Source organism: Danio rerio, chromosome 11 (assembly GCF_049306965.1).
Source record: "Danio rerio strain Tuebingen ecotype United States chromosome 11, GRCz12tu, whole genome shotgun sequence".
NCBI classification, from domain to species: Eukaryota; Metazoa; Chordata; class Actinopteri; order Cypriniformes; family Danionidae; genus Danio; species Danio rerio.
In genome coordinates, this window is record NC_133186.1 from 18,033,877 (window position 1) to 18,059,283 (window position 25,407).

The 25,407-nt window shown below is 37.8% G+C and overlaps 1 protein-coding gene across 9 annotated transcripts in view; it reads left to right on the top strand.

Moving 5' to 3' along the window:
• The window catches only part of pank4 (pantothenate kinase 4 (inactive)), a 38,013-nt gene extending 25,825 nt beyond the window's left edge, over window positions 1-12,188 (top strand). For 8 of the 9 annotated variants that reach the window (XM_005155795.5, XM_073915566.1, XM_005155796.5 and 5 more), the window contains 8 exons: window positions 164-315; window positions 407-462; window positions 1,478-1,527; window positions 2,579-2,683; window positions 3,095-3,195; window positions 6,725-6,793; window positions 6,894-7,127; window positions 11,529-12,187. In XM_005155795.5, the coding sequence (XP_005155852.1) occupies window positions 164-315; window positions 407-462; window positions 1,478-1,527; window positions 2,579-2,683; window positions 3,095-3,195; window positions 6,725-6,793; window positions 6,894-7,122 (762 nt within the window). In that variant the 3' untranslated portion in view covers window positions 7,123-7,127; window positions 11,529-12,187. Of the gene's footprint in view, window positions 1-163; window positions 316-406; window positions 463-1,477; window positions 1,528-2,578; window positions 2,684-3,094; window positions 3,196-6,724; window positions 6,794-6,893; window positions 7,128-11,528 lie in introns of all 9 variants that reach the window. The other variant, NM_001328387.1, reaches the window with a different exon arrangement.
• Window positions 12,189-25,407: the final 13,219 nt, after the last annotated feature.

The following is a 25,407-nucleotide window of genomic DNA, read 5'->3' on the forward strand; positions in this document are numbered from 1 at the left end:
TCTCAAGTATTATAAATATTTTCTGTGTTTGATTTTTCTATTTCTATGAATCTGTTTTTATTTTAAATGGCCGTCCAGCTTGGGTGTTTTGTAGTTGTTGTTGTTGTTGTTGTTGTTGTCTGATATAAATGAGAAGTTAATCTAATTCTCTGTTTGCCTGTAGATCAAGCAGAAGGAGAATGACATGGCCCTGAAATATTATCTAAAAGTGGTGAAGTCAGTAGAAGAGCTGAGCTGGGAGCAGAGGCAGTTTGCTTTGGTCAAAGGCCTATTGGCTGGCAATGTTTTTGACTGGGGAGCCAAAGCAGTGTCGGAGTGAGTGTACTTTAAATATGCTTGGAATTCTTCAGGTATCTTTTAGATGTTTTGTTTACATTTGAGTGTATTTTTTTTTTAATTTTTTCAGTGTACTTGAAACAGATCCAGAGTTTGGTTTTGAGCAAGCAAAACAACAACTGCAAGGTATGAAAACTTTTTAATATCACACAGGATTTGTCCTGGCTTACAATGAGGCAATGAGGTATTGTATTATCCTGATCATGAAATTGATGCTACTTGAACAAAAACAGTTTGCATTTGATTAATCTTTTCAAGAAACATTGTTTTAACATTAATTTATGCAAATATATTTCATTAAATTTAGTAAAACTTAATGTAATATTTACAAAGAGACAGACCAGGGGTTTTTAGGACTGCTCTAATTTTTTGATGTAGCACGATTTTTACTGATCAAGGGAACAATCCAATTTCCAAAAACAATCACTTTTTTATTTTTTTTTTTTGAAAGGCTCATTTTAGTCTCCTAAATGTATTTACTATGAACAATGTTTTTTTTTTTTTTTTTTTTTAATACGTATTTGTATATTTAAGTCATAAATTTTTGGTTCATGTTAGCTGACAATTCATTAACTAATATTGACAAACATGAGTTTGGATTTTAATAATACATTTGTTAATGTTGAAATATAATTAATAAATGTAAATGCATTTGTAGGCCAAATAAGATGTATAGCATATGTTTCTGTAAAAAAAATATTGAATTAAAATACGGTGTATCTGATGCGTTAGTCGATGTAAAATAGTTCTGTTTGCATATAGCACAAGGTTTAAAGATCGGAATCATGTTTTTAACGGCGATGCATTTATGTGGCCAAATGTAAATAGAACCGTTTGTATAGATTGGATCATACAAAAATGAAGTGACCAGACGTAAACAGGCCTAAAATCTCCTTATACAATGTTTTACAAGTAAATAATTATACAATTTAAAAAACTGTTTTCTGTTTTTGCATGCATATTAACATACTTTTGATCCTGTGATGGCAAAGCTGCAATCCAGCAGCCATTAATCCAGTTTTTAATATCACAGTTTTCAATGCCAATAGATGTGGTGCTCAGGAAACATTTCATTTCTTTTCTTTTTTTTTTTTTTGTAGTTTTAATAATTTCCAATTTAGTGTTTATTTTATTTTCCCAGAGAGGCCATGGCTTGTGGATGCCTACAGCCAGTGGATTGAGAGAATGAAGGTCAGACCCAAAATAAACAATGAGTATATCAAGCATCTCAGTTTCGATATTTAACTTTATATTTAGCTGTCCTCATATACTGTTTCCTGACTTGATGTGTCCAATTTATTTTAGAGTTCGAGTTAGATTTAAGAGTTCAGACCATGGAAACGACATACCTTGAGCCTCAAAAATCATTTTCACATTCTTATGTAAATGATTAAGAAAAAATAAATTAACACACTGATACTGATGATCTGCATAGGATCATTAATGGAAACACCTCAAGCATTTGATTGTACACAACATTTCATGAGATTACATCAATAATATTTTTGTCCTTTAAAAAAAAAAAATTATTAAAAAAATAAAAAACAAGACAAAATTTCAAAATGTCCTCGTATTTTGAAAGCAAGACCACCATTATAAAGCAATGAGGTAATGCCGTCAGACATGGAGTTCAGTCTGGGGACCTATTGTCCCCTGGTCAAGCGAATAAACAGCAGACAACTGGCTTTTCAGCTGTGTTGTGCACATTATTAATGTAATTAGTTATATAGTTACTAGTTATCTCTCACAAATAGCAACTGAATGAGTTTCATAATTATAAAAGGAACTATTGTGTTACTTTTTAAATAGAAAAATGACGAAAAAACTTGGACGACCCTAATATTAAATATGAATGAAAGGGATTCTAAATACAATAAAAATATTATTTGAAGGCATTCTCACCAGTCTATACTGCTTTAAAGTTGCAGTGTGACAATATAGGGGACACCTATCAAATCTATTGTTAGTGTAATTATTCTCATTATTCTTCTTGTCGTTTTTATTGTATTTGTCAATATTATTATTATTATTATTATTATTATTATTATTATTATTATGAAAGGGGCCTATAATGAGCTTAGGCTATTTACCCAGGTTTTTTTTTAACTAAACAAAGTATGGTAAATCTATTTTAAGACTTTGTGTATTTAAAATTTAACATTTGATCTGAAATCATATTTAACAGTGTATGAATTCTTCCTGTTGTTGATTAAACACTGTGCCTGCTGGCTTTCTTTTACAGGGTCCTCCTCATAAATGTGCATTGTTTTTCGTAGATAATAGTGGAATAGACATTATTCTCGGGGTTTTCCCTTTCATTAGAGAGCTCCTCCTCAGAGGCACAGAGGTAAGTCAACAATATGGTTTACGATATTCTTTGAGTTATTGGCTTTCACATCAGTGGTGGACAAGATAAAATGTAACTCAATTTTGAAGATAAATGTACTTACTGAGTTTTATTTTATTAACAAGACTTGTACACATATAGTATAATAACTAAATTGGAAATGGACATGTGAAATTATTGAGCTATTTTTGAAGTGGGCTTACTTTGAATAAGTGAGTTTTTAACAGGAGACTCTGACCGAATCATTTATTTTAGTGAGTCATTTACTTAAAAGCGTGTGCTTTAAAAAACTGAGATACAGCACAAATAAACTTAAATGAAAAAAAAAAAAAATCTGTCACTGTTCACCACTGCTTTTTAAGGTTTATGCTGCTTTGTATTAGTTACAAACATGAGCATATTTACTTTTAGGTTGTGCTTGCCAGCAATTCAGGTCCTGCCCTGAATGATGTGACTAATAGTGAGCTGCAGATCCTAACGGAGAGAATTGCTGCCATGGACCCTGTCATTCAGTGAGTGTTCAACCTTACAGGGCACCTATGGTGCCAAATCTACTTTTCAAGCTGTTTGGACCGAAATATGTGTAGGTATAGTGTATAGACGGTCATATAGGGGTGATATAAACACAAAGAGTCCTTTATTTTTCAATTTTACAACATACGAACAGTGGACCAATTGGAGCGATTTTCAGACCGTCAGCAATTTGAGGTAGGAGTGAGGCCGCCTAAAGTTCTTACTGTACTATTTCTCACAAACGCTACGTGAGATTTGCTTCTTTTATGTCTGTTTGTTGTCTGACACAGCCGAGGGAGGAAATAAGGGAACACAGAAAGGCACGTAGAAACGGTGGGCGGGGAGGACTAGCCTTAAAGGCGCAGTACAGCAAAACCACCACACAGTGCAAAAATGTATAAAACAGAATCTTATAAAAGGTATAATAAAAAATCTGATGTAAAGCTGAAACTTTACAGACACATTCTGGAGGCACAAATGATTCACATAAATCTTAAAAAAGGGATAACCTAGGTGCCCTTTAATTGATTTTTTGTTTTTTATGTAAATTTGTGTATAGTTTGTCCCATACCAGATTTAAATGACTCAAGATACCCCAAACAATTATCTTGCAAAAATAGCCTTAAAGGTGTAGTAGGCCAAAATGCTATCCGTTACTATAATAGCTTTGAAAAAACTGTCCCTCTTCTGCTGTCTAAAGTCATGTCTCCTGAAATCCCAAACATGCACCTTAGAGGTGACAGTAAACAACCCACTAGATCATGTAATTATTTAGTACTTTATAATACCACAATTCTGAACGAAAAACTGTATTATATCTAGCACATTTTCAGTTGTGTAGCAAGCAAAACTTGTCATAATGTGCATGTGTATATTTCATGCATGCAAGGATCACTGGTCTCACTCTCTCATGCACTTTGTCCTAAAGCGACTACTGTATGCTTAATGGTTGGTCGGCGGCATGCAGGAATTACACTTATTACTAAAACATAAAAAACCAACTTGACCTCAGTAAAGCAGGCTAGGTGGAATAGTGCCATTTACTTGTTTTGTTATTAAAGTACATAAGAATCTACATTATGGATGCTGTAAAAGGTATCTTTTGAAATCAAAATATTTACATCAATCTTTCACCGGAAGATTTCAGTGGGTGAACAACACTTCCGAGCCAAAGACTATAGAATACAAAAGGCATGGCACTTGTATAGTTTTGAATGGGGAAAAGTTTTACGGTCAACATGGTGAATGAAGCCCCGTATAGTTTTGAATGGGGAAAAGTTTTACGGTCAACATGGTGAATGAAGCCTCGCCTACTAGTACAGGAGCCAATCACTGATTGCTATGGACTGACATTTCCCTGGGGGAAGGGCTCGGACCAGACGTGTGCTTTTACAACAGATTGGGGGTCAACAAACTTACTGGAATTTCAATGAATACTTGCTTAACTGTCATAAGGAATATATCCACATAAAGGTTGCAATCTCTACTTTTAAATGAACCAATTGCACTTGAAAACAAGTTATTTTGGTTTTATAATCTGTATGAAACCAATGCGAGGTAATTCACAACTTGGTCTTGATGGTGAATCTCCCCCAGAAATGACAGCGACTCTTTGTTTACAGGTTTGTAGGTGTTTGAGTAGTTACTGCTGTCATGTGACGTATGTTTGACAAGATGCACTTTCAACCAGCATAACAAAAAATTTCTTTCTAAGTTTTTAAAGACAATCGCCTACTACACCTTTAAAATTTGACATTCTGTTTATTAAAATATCTATGGCTCAGCAGTAAAATGGAGGTGTCTTTCATCAAATGTTTGTATTGGTTTTTATTTAACTAAAACAAATGTCTTAAAAGGTAGCTTGAAACATTATTATTCTATTGCAGTAGTTTGTAAACTAGTATTTTAGGTATCTTCTGTACCGGTGTAATGCTAAACCTTAGTTGTTTTTTGGTCTCCACTATGTTGATGATCTTTGACACCACCATTAGAACTATTTATACCCCAGGTGGAAAATAATACAATGTAATAAATAAATTAAACATATATTGATTTGTATTATATAGTCATCATAACACGCATCCAAAGCTTCAGTATCTGTTAAAAACGGTACCAAAAATTCAGAGGGTTTCTTATTACACATGTAAGCTTTTCAAAAACCTAATAAGATGTTTTTCAGCCAAAGTTCAAATAGATAAAGGACACTTAATATATCACTAACATAGGTCATAATGTCTTGCTTGTAATAGACATAAATCTACAAGCTTTAAGTAGACTGTCTGCGTAAGTATTTGGTACACACAATACAGGACATAAAAGAACTGGTGAAGTAAATTGAGATACAAATGGAGTCACCCTAGCCCAAAATGTCTGTACCTTCTCACATTCTCATACACATTGTAAATGTACCTTGAAGTATGTTTTAAAACAAAGTTCAGACATATTATTAAACCATTTAATAATAATTTTTTTCCCCCAATTTCTGTTTAATGGAGAGATTTTTTTTCAACACATTTCTAAACATAATAGCTAAAATTTAATAACTCATTTCTAATAACTGATTTATTTTATCTGTGCCATGATGACAGTAAATAATATTTTACTAGATATTTTCAAGACACTTCTATACAGCATAAAGTGACATTGAAAGGCTTAACTAGGTTAATTAGGTTAACTAGGCAGGTTAGGGTAATTAGGCAAGTTATTGTTTACTGATGGTTCTGTAGGTTATTGAGAAAAATATAGCTTAAAGGGGCTATATTTTGTCCATAAAATAGTGTTAAAAAATTAAAAACTGCTTTTATTTTAGCCAAAATAAAAATTTGATATATATGCGCCTAAGTACCATGAAATTTTCTCTCTTGCAATGACCAATGAGATCTTAATAACAGTATAGCAGAAGTTAGTTGTCATTATGTCATTGTTCTCCAATAATGTCTCTTTGAAAGTTGATCTTCAAAAATCATAATTAATCAAATTTGAATATGTTTTTTAACAAATGTATGCATAGATAAATTAAGTAAGCCTACATTTCTTTATTCCAGTGAGTTCATTTTAAAAGTTTTTTTTTTTTTTTTTTTGATATACTGAATCGTATTCACTTACTACCAACTTAGACTTATTAATTATCAATCACAAGGCAGGACACAGTTAAAAATTTTGATCATGTCAATTATTTAAAGTCCTTAAAATGTGTGTTCCATCCACTAAACTTTGTTTCTCAACATTTATTTGTAAAGACCTCATCAGAGCACCTAATGTACACCTCCTTTGACCCTTGATTACGATCATCATCATCATCATCATCAATACATTTTAGTAATGCTGGTTTGATTTATCCAACCAAAAGATGTAGCCTGTTATACTGTATGTTTTTGCAGCAATATAGCAGCTGCTTTATTTCAAACAACAAAAGGAGAAATGACTTGGGCTTCTCTGAAATTGCTTCCTTATGTTTTTTTTACAGTGTACTAAAATAACATGGTTATTTTCAGGTTATATTCAGCCTGAATATTTTCTTTTTTTCAGGAGTGCATTCAAAGAGGATCGACTTGCTTTGGTGCAGAATGGTTCTAGTTCTCCATGTTTAGACCTGAGGTAAAACGCATTTTATCCCATTTGTGTGCGTGCGTGTGTGTGTTTTATTTGTTGAAAACTGAAACAACTGTGTTCTCTCCTTTTGTACTTAATTCTTCAGTCGGCTTGACAAAGTCCTGGCCACAGTTGTCAGGGAGCGTGGCACAGATCTAGTGATCATTGAAGGTATGGGTCGAGCAATCCACACAAATTACTATGCCATGCTCAGCTGTGAGAGCCTTAAACTAGCCGTCATCAAGAACTCCTGGCTGGCCGAGCGTCTTGGAGGCAAGATCTTCAGTGTAGTCTTCAAATACGAGGTCCCTTCAAAATCCCAAGAGCAACATTAAATAATGTAGGAGTTATTTCTATATATTTTTTTCTTTTTTTTTTTCTTTTTTAGATGAAATTGTTATCTTTAGAAATAGCCTCACCACCTTATCCTCCTCTCCTTACTGTGATTGGTGTAATGTTTTTTTTATTTCTTTCCTTTTTACGTAAAATTTAATGTGCATGTTTCCCCTGTGATGTCCCTCATAATCATTGGATGACATTTGTACAGTATTTTTTTCTTCTGTTGAGATTAAATTTGATTGTTTCTAATTGAAGCCATTCGTCGACTAATCACCCATTTATTAAATTAATTTAATTAGGCCTACTTGACAAATACAAGAAAACAGTTAAGAAACAATGCCATTTTGTCACCTTTCTTTCTGCATTCTAAATGATTTAGAGATATAAAGCTTCAAAGTGGTTTTTACATTCCATATAGCAAAAAATATGTGTGTAACAGTTCTCTTTCATACATTAACATGACAGAGACCCTAATGTATTATAAATGTAAATTATCAAAATTCTCCTCAATTTGCAAATTAGGATAAAAAACTAAACAAAATGCAGATAGAACCTTCTAAGGCTGGGCGATATGGGCAAAATATCATATCTCGGTATTTTTAGGAGGAATGACGGTATACGTTATATATCCGATATTTTCCCATAAATGTTTACTTGAGAATTTAAGCATTTATTAAAACATTATTAAATATTTTTTGATCAAAATATAATTCAAACACAGGGGTTTCCCTCTCCGTTTACAAATAACAGCTGCACATAATCTTTGATAAATAAAATACAGTACAGGTTTTTCTCCTGCTTAAAACTGTTGCACAACATTTCAAATTATAAACAAAATCTTTGATAAATAAATACAGTACAGGGTTTTTTCCTGCTTAACACCACACACAGCACTACTGTGTGCAAATAAAAAAAGTAAACAGAACCATAGAAAACAGCTACATTGTTAGAGCAAAAAATTAACACATTAAGTAGTAACACAACAAAAATTAGTGTAGTATAGAAAAGAACCACATCGAATGTAAATATGAAACACACAATGTTTGATGTCACAATTACAGTGTTCTTATAAGTAATCCTGTATACCACAGTTGTGTGACTTATAAACAACAATTAAATCAGCTGTATGTTTTTTAGTTACACATTTACATGTTTGTATTGTGCACAATTTTTAAACGGTGAAAAAGATAAGTAAAAAAGATAAGTTAAAAAGTTGTTCAATCCATGTAAAAAATCATACACTTTCTTTTGTTTTGACTAAACTTGTTTTACTAAATATTAAATAAGGAGATGAAAACGAATAGACTTTAGACATGAGAAGTAATGAAATTGTTTCAGAGTACTATGATGAAATGCTGGTTAAGCATATAAATGTAAACAGTCATTATAACAGATCAGAACACAGAGCTAAATGTGTTAACATAATGTGTTTTTTTTTTTTTTCAAGGGCACCTATAGTGAAAAATCTACTTTTCAAGCTGTTTGGACAGACGTGTGCAAGTATAGTGTATAGACCGTCATATTGGGGTGATATAAACACAGTCCTTTTTTTTTCAATTTAACAACAAAAAAACGGTGGGCCAATTGGAGCGGTTTTTAGACTGACCGCAACTTTACGTAGGAGTGCGGTCCCCCCGCCCACCAATATTGATTGACAGCCTTGCGTCGCAATCATTTCCTCAGTTTCTTGTTGCACGTCCGCCATTTTCAGTGTGTGAGTCAAAGCGATATCATTAAAGGAACACCCTTGCTCTATTTTTTTGATGAAAAGCTCATTGGGCACAACACAAAATCAATATTCTCCACATTATCGCTGTAATCGGATTTATTGCTTGTTCCTTTTTCGTGGCGCGGCGCTGTGCATTTCGGAGTTCTGGGCGTGGGTTTCTGTCGGGGTGCACGCGGCGGAGCTTTGGGTCAGCGGCTCGGCGTGGCATGGGTTTCTGTCGGGGTGCGTGCAGCGGAGCTTCTGGTCTGCAGCTTGGCGTGGCTTTCTGTCCAGGTTCACGCGACGGAGCTTCGGGTTAGCGGCTCGGCGCGGCGTGTGTTTCTGTCAGAGTGTACGCAGCAGAGCTTCGGATTAGCGGTGCGGCGTAGTTTTCTGTTGGGGTGCACGCGGCGGAGCTTCTGGTCTGCGGCTCGCCGTGGGTTTCTGTTGGGATGCACGCGGCGGAGCTTCGGGTCAGCGGCTCGGCGTGGGTTTCTGTCGGGGTGCACACGGCGAAGCTTCAGGTCAGCGGCTTGGCGCAGCGCCATTGTGTTTGCCTTGGTGGAGGCTTGTGTTTGGAGTTCTGGAATGTGTGGCGCGACAATTCGGGAAACTTCATGTTTCAAATACGCAAATGATTTTGTACTCTCTGCTTGGTCTGTGTCTGACTCGTACATGTACTGCTGAATGCTCATCCTAGCTTAACTTAGCTCTCTCTCTGTCTGTCAGCCTGTTTGTTGCAAACACAGAGCGTAGGAGCTCTTCGATTCGCCCCCTTGTTACGTTGGGCGGGAAGCCGAAACTATGAAGCAACACGCCCCTAAAACAGCAAATTGTGTAAACGGCCCCAACATGACACTTTTTAACACATTATAATAAAAACATCTAAACTGTGTGTTAAACTGAACTTAAACTGGCACACTCAGAAGAACCCTAATATTAATATTAAATCATAAAAAAGGGGTAAACTATGTACCCTTTAATTTTTTTGAACACATTCAGGTGCTGCTTGTCAATTTGACAAGGCTTTTATGTTTGTTCTTGCTGTCAATTTTGGAAGAAATGATCGATAAAAGATTTCTAATAAACCGCTGTGACAGCAGCAGGCACTTTGTGAAGTTCGTGCACGCGTTGGGGAGTCAGATTTTTCCGGGGAGTCAGATACAGATAAATTTCTCACCACACCGGCACTGCATGTTCCCCCATGTCGCGTCAGTGATTAATTGTTCTTGAATGATTCTTTCATTTTGAACAAATCATTTGTATGACTGAGTGAATCATTAATTTTCGCATGCGCACATTTGTACAAGTGGAGCTCGTATGCTACCTTGGAGTGGTCTGTTTCACGCAGAATGTGCATGTGTTGTCTCAAACCATATCAATAAAAACGTTATTGAATAATACTGCATTGCGTTGGGGAATCATATCTATTTATCCCCAGAACCCAATATACCGCCCAGCCCTAGAACTTTCTAATTCCAAAAAGTCATTTTCCGCTTAGAATTATAAGGTTCTATCTGGCAGATAATTAATTGAAGCATTACTTTTCAAAAAATAAATTGTTTGCTTAATAATTTAATTGTAAAAAAAAAAAAAAAATTGTTGTTGTAACGATATGTTGATGTTTGAGAAAGTAAAATTTTTGCTTTCTATGACTTTTATTTAATGTTTTAGGATGAATATTTTTTTCTTGTTCAAATTAAGCATACAAGGCTGTGCTAAATATTTTGTCCAGTGCAGATTTTATGTAATTAATATGGCAATATTTATTGAATTATATGCTTTATATAAATTTTTGAATTGTATTTATTGAATTATATGCCCATTGTATTAAATTATTTGCCCTTAAAGGCTTAATATTTAATTTAAAGACTTTAAGAGAATACAGACAATAAGCAAATGAGTTGTTTTACAAAGTTTATTAAGCAATGAAAAATGTTTTACCGACTCTATATACACAAATAAAAATATTTTACATTTAATAATTACATTTTTAATACCTGTGACTATTTGTATGTCTAAAACTTAACATTTCATATCAATGTTAAAAACTGCTTCTAAATCCTCACATTTACACACATCTTTTTAGTTTCAGGTTTCTTCTCAATTTTGTGTAGCACTGCATTATATAGTCTACTCTGATTTTGTGTTTCTTTCTGGTCTTTCCTACTGTCAACCGAGTAGTCCGGCGAAATGACCAAAAAAAAAAAAAAAAAACTAAAAATACATATATATATGATATTATATAAAAATATATAATATAAAAAAAAAAATATATATATATATGTATATATATATATATATATATATATATGTATCACTGCTTTTGTTACTGCCATACTGAATTATATCTCATCTAGATGCTGTTGTCTTTTAATGGCTAGCACCTCTGTTCCCATGACAACATTTTATGGGGACGGGGATTTTGTTCTAATACATTATCAGTGCAAAAAAACAAAAGCTGGTTTCTAAAAAACCTTTGGGGAAACTGCACTGTAGTTTGCGAAAGTGATTTTCCTGAATCCCCACAGTTTTTGGATGATGAATGGTGTAACGATTTACACAAAAGACCTAAATACACACAATATTGATCCATTAACACTAGATGTCAGTGTTGTATACAGTTAGTTTTTTATCTTTCTTGATAAAGGCAAATGTTTAAGTGACATCTTTTTTTTTTTTTTTTTTGCTTAGGTGCTGGGTATGCCGGGAGTAGAGTCTGCAGTGCCTGCTTCAGATATTGCATCATTATAATGCAACGCATTTGTCCTCAAGTCTGGTGCAGCCCTCACTTTGTACCATCTGTGGAAGTCTATGTAATCTAAAATCCATTTCAGGGTTTTACAGTCCAGCATTGCCTCACTGTTGCTTCTCTTTTCTGCTTGGAGAGAGACAAACAGTTGTGTATATGCACAAGACAAAATATATATTTTCATGGTGTTTAAGACAATGTATAACAATCATCAATTTGTGGGCACAGTATTTCAGGCCAATGGTAAAAGAGTGAGAAGCACATTGATTTCTCTTTTCATTCGGATTGGTTGGTTTTTCATTTGTGCCATGATTCTGACTAAGGTTTTAAACTGGTGGCGTAGAATGTGACACATTTAAGAAGTCATCAGTCAGATGGTAAATAAATAAAACTGTACTGCTTTATCATTTGGCCAAAGGCAGATTGAATTTACTAATGCTTTAAGTTTGTTTTTCTTAAATATTGTAAAATCAATTGTAAATATAACAGAAATCTGTTCATTAAAGGTAAAATTTCTTTGCAAATATTGACACTCAAGATTTTAGAAAAAAATGGCTTGACAATCACATAATTCTGTCAAATATATTTTACACTGTCCTAATTCTGCTTGGGTCTCTTATTTTTTCGTACACCTTCGAATTGACCTTCCATCAGGGACGGTTATTATTCAACAGTTTATAAAAAAATATACACATATTGTAATCTGTAGCATTTTGTCATTAGTGTTTGATAGGGTTGATGAAAGTGACTTTTCTTAGTTTTTGGTATTTACTGAAAAAAAAAAAAAAAAAAATCTAAGAATGCAACTTGACTGCCTCTGATTGGAGCCTTCTCAGTATTTTGTCTATATTTAAAATAGAAACTAGATCAATACTGAAGAAAGTGATCAAGGCTATTTTGGGCTTGATTTTTAAATGTAATATTACAACTGTCATTAGTGTCAGATTTGCCACAGCTTGAATGAACTGCCATTTGTTTTACACAACGGATGCCCGTTCAGCGTCAACCATCAATCTTTAGTCATTTGAAAAGGTTTATTTTTTTGTTTTATTTATTTATTTTTTTTAGCAATTTTCTCCAGACTAAAGAAATAAGAAATATATCCCCCTTCTATTTATAAATGTAGCTTTTGCCTTTAGTTTATAATTCATAAGTCTCAAACTCAATTCCTGGAGGGCCGCAGCCCTGCACAGTTTTGCTCCAACCCTGATCAAACACAGCTGATCCAACTAATGAAGGTGTTCATGACTCTTTTGAACACCCCGATTATTTGGATCATCTGTGTTTGATAGGGTTGGAAAAAACTGTCCAAAGCTGCGGCCCTCCAGGAATTGAGTTTGAGACCTATGGTTTTTATCATCAAATTTATTTTGAAGCCCATGTTATTCACATGTATCATTTGTTGTTAACGGTGAAAGTAGGATATTTCTTAAGCCAATGCGATATTTTTGTCTCTGAAGAATAAGAGATTTTTGAGTCTGTCCGAGTAGCTGGAAAAGAATGCTGGCCTAAAGGATCAGAGTCGGCAAACTAAGGGGTTCCCTCAAACCTGTTTCGAGTACCAGCATCAATCATAAGATGCTATGGGTGTATTCCTCAAGTTATTTTGCCCAGTAGTTGTATTTTTGAGCAAGCTTTACATCCATTATCAGTATGGTCTTAGGTTCTTTAAGTAGTACTGCATAACAAGTAATGCAACATTTCTACAAGGCATTAACAGACACTTGTCCGCCATTGATGATGGAATTGATTCCTCGAAACCCAGCTTTCTATCTTTCCCTTCCCATTTTGCCTGCTTCATCAGTGGCCACAGCTTGTCTCTTGCTTCCTTGGTGGTATAAGTCAGATCTTCCAGGATCCATTCCAGACTTTCTTCAGCTTGAGCCAATGTTTGGGCATCCCTCTAAATTTTGACCAAGAGATGAATCCTTCTCCAAAGATGTGAATTATTAGCTTCTACCCCCTTTTATTTGAGTTAAACTTTTTCACCCTTTCATGAAGTGCAGCATTCTTCAGTGATTTCCACATTTACAGCCATACATATGCTTAGCCAAAGGCTCAACTATACTCTAGATCCTACAGTAGGTCTCAAGTTCAACTTCTGGAGGGCTGCAGCTTTGCACAGTTTTTTTCCAACTCTTATCAAACACAGTAATCAAACCAATCAAGGTGTTCAAGACTACTAGAGACTATTAAGAAGGTGTGAGTGGGAGCTGGTTAGAGCTGAACTATGCAGAGCTGTAGCCCTCCAGCAATTGAGTTTGAAGCTCTAAATAGTAGTGATATTGTCTTTGCGGATTCCACATACACCAACCTTGCAATGTTTTTTTCCTCCTGAATTTTCTTCTTGTGTAGCATCAAAGCAGAAAGAGCTTTGGGAGTTTTTATGTTTGGCTTGGGTTTCTTAGCTGGACAGCTATCTGGAGTTCTGAACCTACAGTAAAGAAGGGTTCTACAGATTTTTTGGCATATGTGTGCACTATGCTGCAAATAGTCCCAAGTACCCATGTTCTTAAATGTGGGAGCAATTGAGAGCAGAGGAAGTATAAAAAAAGTTTCCAAAAAGTTTTGTTTTCAGAGAAAATATCTTGTAAAATGTTTTTCGATTAACGTTAGGGTTGATTTACAAGTATTTTAAATCATCATCATCAAAAAATAAATAAATAAATGCATGGGGATATTGTATTTTACATTACAATGTTAACATGTATGATGTTGCTGTGCAACTTTAAGAAATGAAGCAGTCAATGGGCAACCAAATAAGACACAGTCACATTGATTTCTGTAAAAATAACATGAATTTACATTTTCCCTTTGAGTGCAATGCATGTGCCAATATTCATTTTTGCATACATATGATGTCAATCACTCTTATCTGTGGAGAACAGATCCATCCATAATTTACTATTCTGTCCTGCTTTCATCCAATTAAAATATTTTCTATATTTTTCCTGTATTTTTATTCTTTTAATAAAAGATGGCACTTACATCAACATTGAACTGATCTCAAATGTGATAGGCTAATAGTAACATTGTAGTTGCATTATTGTCTCTGCTGATTCCACATACACCAACCTTGCAGTGCTTTTTTTCCTCCTGCATTTTACTCTGTATGTAGCAAGCAGGCAGCTTTGGAAGGTTTTATGTTTGGCTTGGGTTTCTTACCTACAGCTATCTGGAGTCCTGAGCCTACAGTAAAAAGGGGTTCTACAGATTTTCTGGAATATGTGTGTATGTCCATTTTTTTCATGTGGGAGCAATTGAGAGCAAATGAAGTGTAAAAAGGGTTTCAAAGAAGTTATGTTTCCAGAGTAAACATCTTGTAACATGAATTTTGATTAATGGTAGGGTTGATTCAGAATTATTTTATATCACCAAAATCATCAAAATGTAGTTTTTTAGCAAAGCAGATGGAGGACATCTCTTATTTTGCATCCTGATGTTGATCGGTATGATGTTGCCGTGTACTTGGAGAAATGATGCAGTTAAATGGTAAGCAAGTAAGACACAGGGCAACACCCAATCTTATCGATCTGCATACAAATAACATGATTTACACTTTCCCTTTGAGTGCAATGCATACCCCAATGCTACAGCTATCATCCCATTTAATTGTTTTCCCATATTTTCCTGTATTTTCAAACTTTCATTGAAAGGTGGCAGTAACATCAACATAGTGATGTTATCTATGACAAAATGTATCTATCTCAAGTATCATACAGGCTAAGAGCTATTCAAAAGAATTATGTTATTTAAATTTTGTCTTCAATGAGCATAAACAGTTATGAAAGTAATCTAATTTTTTCATTTTACATCTGTGTATTCTTATAGTGCCATCTCTGTTATTTAATGTTTAATTAAATTCAAATTCAATTCAAAATGAGATTCATTTGCTGCTCTTCAATAAACAACTATAGTAACTTTAAATAAAATATATTTATATTTTAACCATAAATATAATTTATACAGTAAAAAAAAAGGAAAAAGTGATTAAAAAAAAGTGATTTGATAACTTCATTTAATTTCTGTATATTAGGCTACCAATTTCAATAGGCTAAACCTTATTTTATTTACAACGGCATATATTGTTTGTTCACATTTTTAAAGTGGCTCGGGCCCCTGGCAGACAGTGCCCTACCAATAATTTATTCGAATTCAAAATAAAGTAATTTTCAGTCCAGTGGTGTAAAGTAACTAATTACAAATAATCAAATTACTGTAATTAGTTACTTTTTTTCTCAGGAATTGTAATTTACTGAGTAGTTTTAAAAATGTGTACTTTTACTGTCACTTGAGTACATTTCAGTGCAGTAATTGGTACTTTTACTCCACTACTTTCCTTCAACCTGCAGTCACTACTTTATTTTTTCTTGTCTATGGGGATTAGTAAAATCAGTCCTGTAATTCCCGTCCAATCAAATCCCACAAAGAAGGTAAATTGCCTCATATTGTACTACCTCAAGACATGGGCGATTTATGAATGCAGCACACTGTTTGGAAGCATTAAGTGTCCAAGAAGATGTCCAAAATCTTTACATGTGTGACCCAGAGACTGTTTAGATGCATATCACTGTTGAGAAGATGACAGATGTTTACTGTAGGGGACTGAAATGGCCTTAAACACCCAGCAAGCACAAGACATCAACATGACGTCAGATTGACGTTGTACCCCAATGTCATGGGAACGTTGCGTTTTGTTTGGTATTTACTATGATTTTCTATGTAAAGCTGCTTTAAAACAATTTACAATGTAAAAGCGTTATACAAATAAAGATGAATTGATGTCAATATGATGTTGGTTTAAGATGTTGGCTCGACATTGGATTTTGGTCACTTTTAACCTAAAAACAACCATATATCAACGTCATTTAACATTGTTATTAGACATCAAAGTAACGTTATCCTTAGACGCTGGCTAGATATTTATTTTTGGTCACTGGACATCACAACATTGTGTGCCTTCTGGGCAATAACTATATGCACTACAGAATGTTACGTTTACACACATCCACAAATTACAAGTAAACACATCAGCATTTTACAGCATAATACTCACTACTCATAAGTACTTTTAAAAGGAATACTTTTTACTCATACATTGAGTAGTATTTACAACTTACTTTTACGCTACTTACACTTCATTTTTAGGCGAGTAGTGGTACTTTTACTTGAGTATGATTTTTCAGTACTCTATCCACACTGGCTCCGTCAACTCTTAACCTACACATGCACCAAGTTCGCTACTTGATCACCATAATACTATTAACCAAGGCAGTGCGATTAATTAAAATTTAGTTTTGATTTTGGCCTCCATGATTATAAAAAACAATAATCAGGATAAAACAGTTACATTTCTCTACATTCATACCTCCTCAAAGCCTCCTCAAATCATGTAAATTGACTTTTGCAGAATGGGACAGGATTGTTATTTTTATATTAAGTGCCTATTTTAAATTATTAAGTACTTTAATCATGTTTTTAAAAGTGTGAAAAAGAATTTGGGCTGTTCAGTGCATGCTTTGGATGTATGTCCCCACCAATGTCAAGAGCGAATCTACACCCTTGGGTCAGTGGTCACTACTCAATTAAATTTTGGACTGATGAGTTCCTTCAACGTTAACATCCCAGTACTGCAGCTATTCTGGTGGCTCCACTAGTCCTTCTCCCAGCTGCAAAGGTGTCGTGAATCTTTTGTTCTTCCTGGGTTTTGGCACCACTGTAATAAGGTTTGATGGCTCCCTGGTCATCGAGAATAAGATGGAGAACTGACAAACTTTCAATGATTTTATTACAACCCCAAATCAGAAAAAGTTAAGGCAGTATGAAAAATGCGAATACAAAAGAAGTGATTTTTAAATTTACTTTGAAATGTATTTCATTGCAGACATTAGAGCTGCACATTATTTTATGTGTTCCTCATTATTATTATTATTAATAATTAATGAAGACGTGTTCCAATTTTGGTTTTTGCAACACATTTCAAAAAAGTTGTACATGGGCATCCCTGGAAAAGAAGGCAGCATATTGTGCTCCAAAATCTCTTTGTACTTTTCAGCATTAAGGGTGCATCACATATTTATTTTTGGAAAAAAATAAAAAGCATTGCAGTGTTTGTGTGTTCTGGGTTAGTCTGGGGTAATTAGTCTACCAAAATATTTATATTCCGTACAAAAATATGAAGCTGATCTGTCAGTTCTTGTCATGTGCCTTTATATGTAAATGCTCTTTGTGTGTCTGTCAAGCTGACAATATGCATTCCATAACATTCGGTCTCCAGCAGTGAAGTACAGTAAAAATCGAGAAGCTGAGCACAGATGTAGATGATCTCATAAATGAACGAGTTTATCCATTACTGACTGGGTTATCAAAAAGCTGTCACGAGAAAACAGTTCCAGATATGATTTTCTTCATTTTGTAGTGTGAGCCTTAAAGTTTATTGCTGATGAGTGATACAATATATCAACAGAAATCAATGAGAATAAGACTCCCTTGTCATTTTGTCAGCGTTTTGAGGGAAAGGACTCAAATCCAGCAGACTGGGTGTTTCATTCATTCATTCATTTTCTTGTCAGCTTAGTCCCTTTATTAATCTGGGGTCGCCACAGCGGAATGAACCGCCAACTTATCCAGCAGGTTTTTACGCAGCAGATGCCCTTCCAGCCACAACCCATGTCTGGGAAACATCCACACACACTCATTCACTATGGACAATTTTGCCTAACCAATTCAACTGTACCGCATGTCTTTGGACTGTGGGGGAAACCGGATCACCTGCAGGAAACCCACGCGAACGCAGGGAGAACATGCAAACTCCTCACAGAAACGCCATCTGAGCCAAGGTTCGAACCAGCGACCCAGCGACCTTCTTGCTTTGAGGTGACAGCACTACCTACTGCGCCACTACGTCACCCAAACTGGGTTTTTAATGAATAATAAAATAAAATAAAAAAGGAACAGAAACTACCAAGTAGCAAGCAAACAAACTTGACTGGGCAAAGCTGGTCAGAACAAGATAAGCCAGGATTAACAGAAAATATGACAACACAGGAAAGCAGACACAAGGAAGCTTTAAAGGAGAAAAATATGCCAATAAACAGGTGATAATGGGATAACAAATGGAAGGACTAGGCATGAGAGCACATGACACAAACAGACTTAAGCTGTGGTCACACTGCACTTTTCTTCCTATAGACTTCCATTCATATGCACGCGAATGTGTTTTACCGGACACGCAAGCTCATGCGACAAGTTTCTGAAAAAGTGATATAAAAGAAAAAAAGTACATGTATCAATGCAACTCACAGAGCACTGCCAATTCGGTGACGGTTTGTCTGACGTGCTCAGGGATAGGTTGTTTGTGGTATTCGCAGCGAGAGCACGCAAAAGAGATTCCTTACTGAAAGAGAGCTTACGTTGGCGCGAGCGCTTGAAATCGTCTTCTCTATGGAGACAGCCGTGAAAGATGCGCTAGAATTACAGAGAAAGGCGATCTCGGAAAGTGACATAAACAAGTTCCCGTCAAAGAACAGTAAAAATTCATTGTGTTTCAGATGTAGGAAAAAGTCACATAGCCCATTGTGGAGAGGTAAGCATGATCAAACACCCAATGAGGGGGGAGAGCGTGCTCAGAGCCTGGCGTCTAATCAGCAAGCCAATCAGAAATTAAAAATAACACCTGTTTATTCTAGTGATTGAGCCGGAGAGACACCCTTCTTAAGGAGAAGAGAAGGAGCAGCCGGGAGAGGAGAGAGCACACACACACACACACACACACACTGCTACATGTGTGGTGGCATATAAAATTAATAAAACAGTTTGTTTACCTGAATCGCCAACCCTGTCTTCTTCTTCCCTCAACAACAACGAACTTTACTACAGTGGTGCCGAAACCTGGGAAGAAGAAGAAACTTCGCTGCCAGAATGGTTCCTCCGTCTATCGATCCATGTGCGGAAGTCATGCAGGCGCTCACGGTCCTCCACCAACAACAACATCATGCGCTGGTGGAGCTGAGAGGATTCTGGAACGACGCTTCCAAGTCCTCGTAGAGGCCCAGCGGGAGGACCGCGAGCTAATCCGGAGTCTGCTGAACCAGGAGATCCGGCCCGCTCCGACATATGCCGCCAACCCTCCCATCTCGCTACAGAAGATGGCACCGGAGGACGATCCGGAAGTGTTTTTGGACCTCTTCGAGAGGTTAGCGGAGGCAGTGGCTGGCCGCAGGCCAAGTGGCCGGTACGAGTTATCCTGCTGCTGTCGGGTGAAGCACAAATCGCCGCACAGCAGTTAACGGCTCAGAATCTTCTGACATACGCTCACCTAAAGCGAGCCATTATCCAGCGGGCCGGCCGCAACCTGGAAGAGCAACGTCAGCGCTTTCGCTCCATGGAGCTGGCGGAAAGTGGCCGGCCCTTTGTGTTCACTCAGCAGCTCCGTGACGCCTGCCACAGATGGCTGGTGCAGGATGGCCGAACTGCAGCCCAGCTGATGGATGCCGTGGTGCTGGAGCAGTTCATCGCCTGCCTCCCCTCCCAAACATCGGAGTGGGTCCAGTGCCACCGGCCGAACGATCTGGAGACGGCATTCCAGCTGGCAGAGGATCATCTGGTGGCGAGGTCCAGGGTCGGCGAGATAACCTCTCTTTCTCCTCTCCCCCTCTTTCTCTGTCTCTCTCTCTGTCCCGTCCTGTTCCCAGGCCCAGAGTGCCGTGAATGTCAGCTGGTAAAACCACCGGCCACCCCAAAATCGCCGTTGCGCCTTTTACCAATTATGGAGATCCCCTTCGAGAGAATTGGTATGGATCTCATCGGGCCATTAGAGCGATCCGCACGCGGGCATCGGTTTGCGTTAGTTCTAGTGGATTATGCAACCCGATAGCAGTAGCGCTCCGTAACATCTCAGCAAAGAGTGTTGCGGAGGCTCTGTTTCGTATAATCTCCCGAGTGGGAATCCCCAAGGAGATTCTCATCGATCAAGGCACCGCGTTCATGTCACGCACATTGCGCGAACTTTACGGATTATTGGGCGTTAAATCTATTCGCACCAGCGTCTATCACCCACAAACAGACGGGCTGGTGGAAAGGTTTAATCGCACGCTTAAATCAATGATCCGTAAATTTGTTCACGAGAACGCGAAAAATGGTTAGAGCCCTTATTATTCGCTGTGCGGGAGGTTCACCAAGCCTCTACGGGGTTTTCCCCTTTTGAGCTTCTCTACGGCAGACAGCCCTGTGGGGTTTTGGATGTTGTTAGAGAGGCTTGGGAGGATGGACCTTCACAGAGTAAAAATGAAATTCAATATATCCTGGACCTACGAGCAAAACTCCACACCCACTGGTCACACGGCGAGTCAGCGATCTCGATTAAGAGGTAGTTTGTTCGGATAGGGCTGGTTCACGTCAAATATATCATATTAATCTGCTAAAGCAGTGGAGGGAGCCGGAGGAGGTGATGCTGGCTACACTGGTTACAAATGAGGGTGACCTGGGGCCAGAGAGCACCGGCCGACAGCGAACCGAACCGGGCATGGTTAATAGGACCTGGCCGTATCGCCTGCCTGAAGAAAAGAAAAAAGTGATTCAGGAAGAATTGAGTAATATGTTGAAAATGGGTGTAGTAGAAGAATCCCACAGTGACTGGGCCAGCCCGATTGTCTTGGTACCCAAGACGGACGGCTCGGTCCGATTCTGTGTGGATTACAGAAAAGTCAATGCTGTGTCGAAATTGACGCCTATCCAAAGCCGCGTATTGACGAGTTGCTCGACCGGTTAGGTGCTGCTCAGTATTACTCGACATTGGATTTAACGATGGGATATTGGCAGATCCCATTATCTCCAATATCTCGCGAAAAAACAGCCTTCCCTACGCCGTTCGAATTACACCAATTTGTGACGCTTCCGTTCGGGCTGTTGGGGCACCGTCGACGTTTCAGCGCCTGATGGATAAAATACTCGGCCCTCATGCAGCATATGCCGCTGCTTATTTAGATGACATCATCATTTACAGTAATGACTGGCAGCGGGATATGCAACATCTGAGGGCGGTATTGTCAGCGCTGAGACGGGCCGGGCTCACGGCCAACCCACGGAAGTGCGCAATTGGGCAAGTGGAGGTAAGGTATCTGGGCTTCCACGGGCAGGTGCAGCCCCAAATTGATAAGACTGCAGCTATAGCAACCTGTCCGAGACCTAAGACCAAAAAGGAGGTGAGACAGTTTTTGGGGCTGGCAGGATATTATAGGCGTTTTGTCCCTAATTATTCGGCCCTTGTCAGCTCATTGACCGATCTCACTAAAAAGGAGGGACCTGATACTGTCCAATGGTCGGAGCAGTGCCAACAGGCCTTCTCAAAGATAAAATCTATACTTTGCGGGGGGCCGCTAGTGCACGCTCCTGATTTTGCTCTCCCCTTTATTTCACAGACTGATGCATCCGATCAGGGTCTGGGGGCGGTTCTCTCCCAGGAGGTGGCAGGAGCGGAACGGCCGGTGCTGTACATTAGCCGCAAACTCAGTAAGAGAGGGTAGAGAGCTGCAGGCCGGACGGCTCCCCGGCCTGAGGCGGGCGGTGGGGGTATGTGGGGAGGTAAGCATGATCGAACAACCAATGGGGGGGGGGAGAGCGCGCTCAAAGCCTGGTGGCTAATCAGCAGGCCAATCAGAAATAATAAATAACACCTGTTTATTCTTGTGATTGAGCCGGAGAGACACCCTTCTTAAGGAGAAGAGAAGGAGCAGCCAGGAGAGGAGAGAGCACACACACACACACACACTGCTACATGTGTGGTGGCATATAAAATTAATAAAACAGTTTGTTTACCTGAATCGCCGAACCTGTCTTCTTCTTCCCTCAACAACAACGAACTTTACTACAGCCCTACTGAATGCTGGTTTAAAAGGAAGGAGTGCGGACAATGTAATCGCAAGGGACACATACAGAAAATGTGTAAAACAAAACCAACTGAAAATAAAATAAAGTCATTTGGAAAAAGACACACTGAGATGTATGAGCTGAACGAATCTGATAAAGAAAACTCTGATGTTGTAAGCCTCTCATACATTGAACTGCATGCCCTTAAAGAGAAAGATCGTGAAATCATCTGGGTAAGTCCAATCATTGAAGGAGTAAAACTGAAAATGGAGCTTGATACAGGATCAGCACAATAATATCTTACAAGGATTACAAAGACCATTTTGAAAAATTCAACATAAAGCACACATCTGTAATACTCAAGACATATATAGGAGAGAAAATCTCACCCATGGGAAAACTGAAGGTGAGAGTAAAATGTGAAAAATAAAAGCGAGTCTTAAATCTTTATGTGCTGAAAAAGGGGGAGTACCCTTATTTGGACGAGAATGGCTGAGGAGCATTCGGCTTAATTGGCAGTCCTTAAAAGCCATACATGTTACCCCGGAAGCAACACTTGAGCAAGACAAACTAGAGGAGGTACTAGTGAAACATGCACAAGTTTTCCAAGATGGAATTGGAACTCTGAAACACATTAAAGCAAGGCTCAAGGTTGAAAGTGATGTGCAACCAAAATTTTACAAGGCACGCCCTTTACCATATTTAGTACGCCCAAAAGTGGAGGCGGAGCTAAAGCGACTAGAAGACCAAGTTATCCTGTCTAATGGCCCGTTTCCACTGAGTGGTACGATACGGTGCGGTTTGGTACGCTTTTATGGCCGTTTCCACTGTTAAAAGCCGTACCGAACCAAACCGTACCGTACCACTTTTTCGGGACCCTTTCGAAAGGGTCCCAAACTGCAGAAAGGATCCCAAAAGGTGGAGCTACACGCGCAGCTGAATGCTATTGGTTTACAGAGATATGTCATTCGTAGACTCAACAAGCCAGAATGTAAACAAAGGACCCGCCATGTTTGAAACATACAGCGAGAAATTACAGCAGAATTATAAATACATATGCAGCCAAGGTCGATCCTGCAAACAAACCCTGTCGTCGTCATGATAAACAGCTACAAAGCCATGGAGAAGAGCAGATTCACCCTGTGCGGCGTAGTTTTTAACGAGCCAGTCTGAAGCCCGAGTGGTATTGCTTTCTTTCTTGCGCTCGCCGCGCGTCTATATCTAAAATAACAAACTTCTTGATCTGATAATAATAACATGCACTTGATTATTGACAAGCTTTGGAAACCCGATCCTGTGAGAAGCTGACAAACGCGAGTGACACATTCAGAAAGAAAAGGACAAAAGCGAGAGTGGAGCGCGGAAAAAAAGGCGAAGCCAATGAGCACATTATTTCTTCAGCAAACGTGAACAAACTGCCTTGTTTTAATCTTTATTATCACCTTTTGGACTAATATGAACTGGGAATGATGGAATGACTCTCTAACAGAGGCTTCATGTGCTGCTGAAGATTACAGACACAGATGAGAGGTTTTCACTGACTGTAGGCTATACTTTGTGTTGTTTTGAACCTAATTAACGACGAAATGTCTGCTTTGTGTAGTTCTTCTGTAGTTGGTAACATATCGGAGATTGTAAAGGTCTGTATGTGTTCATATATGTTCATTTATTTATTTAATATAATTATAGACGTTACAGTAGGCTATTTCGCACCGTCATTGATCTGCAGTTATAATCAACTCCTGTTTATAGAAAAGTTATAGAAAAGTTAGTAATAAACATTTATACACAAGTATTTATGTGTGTAAAGCATCTGTTTTGTGAGAAGTGCTTTTCATATGATATGTGAACGACCTGTGCAGCATTACTGTAGACATTTTCTCAAGCGAAAATGACGTCGACTAAAACTTTGTCATACACCACGCCCACCAAAAGGGTACCCTTGGTAGTGAAAACGCAAGCCTGATAAAGGTGACCCGTACAGACCCGAACCGTACCGTACCAGTCAGTGGAAACGAGCCATAAGGTAAACTGGACTGACTGGGCTATACCTATAGTTCCAATTGTTAAGAAGAGTGATGATGTAAGAATTTGCGGCAACTTCAAAGTCACAATTAATCCAGTCTTACAGGCACACCAGTACCCATTGCCTCTCATTGATGACATCTTTGCATCACTGTCAGGTGGGCAGCATTTTTCAAAAATCGATCTTGCCCAGATGTATTTGTAGATGGAAATGGAAGAATCTTCTAAAAAGTACCTGACAATAAACACGCATAAAAGTCTCTTTCGCTACAACAGACTTGTATTTGGAGTCTTGTCAGCACCAGCTGAGTGGCAAAGAGCCATGGATCAAGTCTTGCAGGGTGTTGCTGGCTCACAGTGCTTTTTAGATGACTTATATTCACGGGCCATGAAAATAAAACCCATCTGGCAAACTTGAATGCTGTTCTGGAAATACTGGCTGAGTATGGTCTGAATCCAAATAGGTGCAAATGTGAATTTTTCAAAGATTCAATTGAGTACTGTGGACACCAGATTGACAAGGCAGGCCTTCACAAGTCTCCAGACAAAATAGTGCTGTACTTAATGCACCAAGAGCAGAAAACGTCAACCAATTCATTCGTTTATCTTTGCGTCAAAAGACAAGTAAAAGGGTGTGGTCAAAGGACTGTGAGATAGGATAGATACTGTGTTAACACGTGTTGCATGTGACGCTTCACCATACGGCATAGATGCAGTTTTGTCTCACAAAATGACTGATGGATCTGAGCAGCCAATTGCATTCGCAACTAGATCCTTGACAGTGTCAGAAGGCAAATATGCACAGATTGATCGAGAAGGCTTAACCTTAGTATGGGGAGTGAAGAAGTTTAATCAATATTTGTTTGTTAAACACTTTACTCTGATTACAGATCATCAGCCGTTAGTGGCCATTTTCAGCCCAAGCAAATG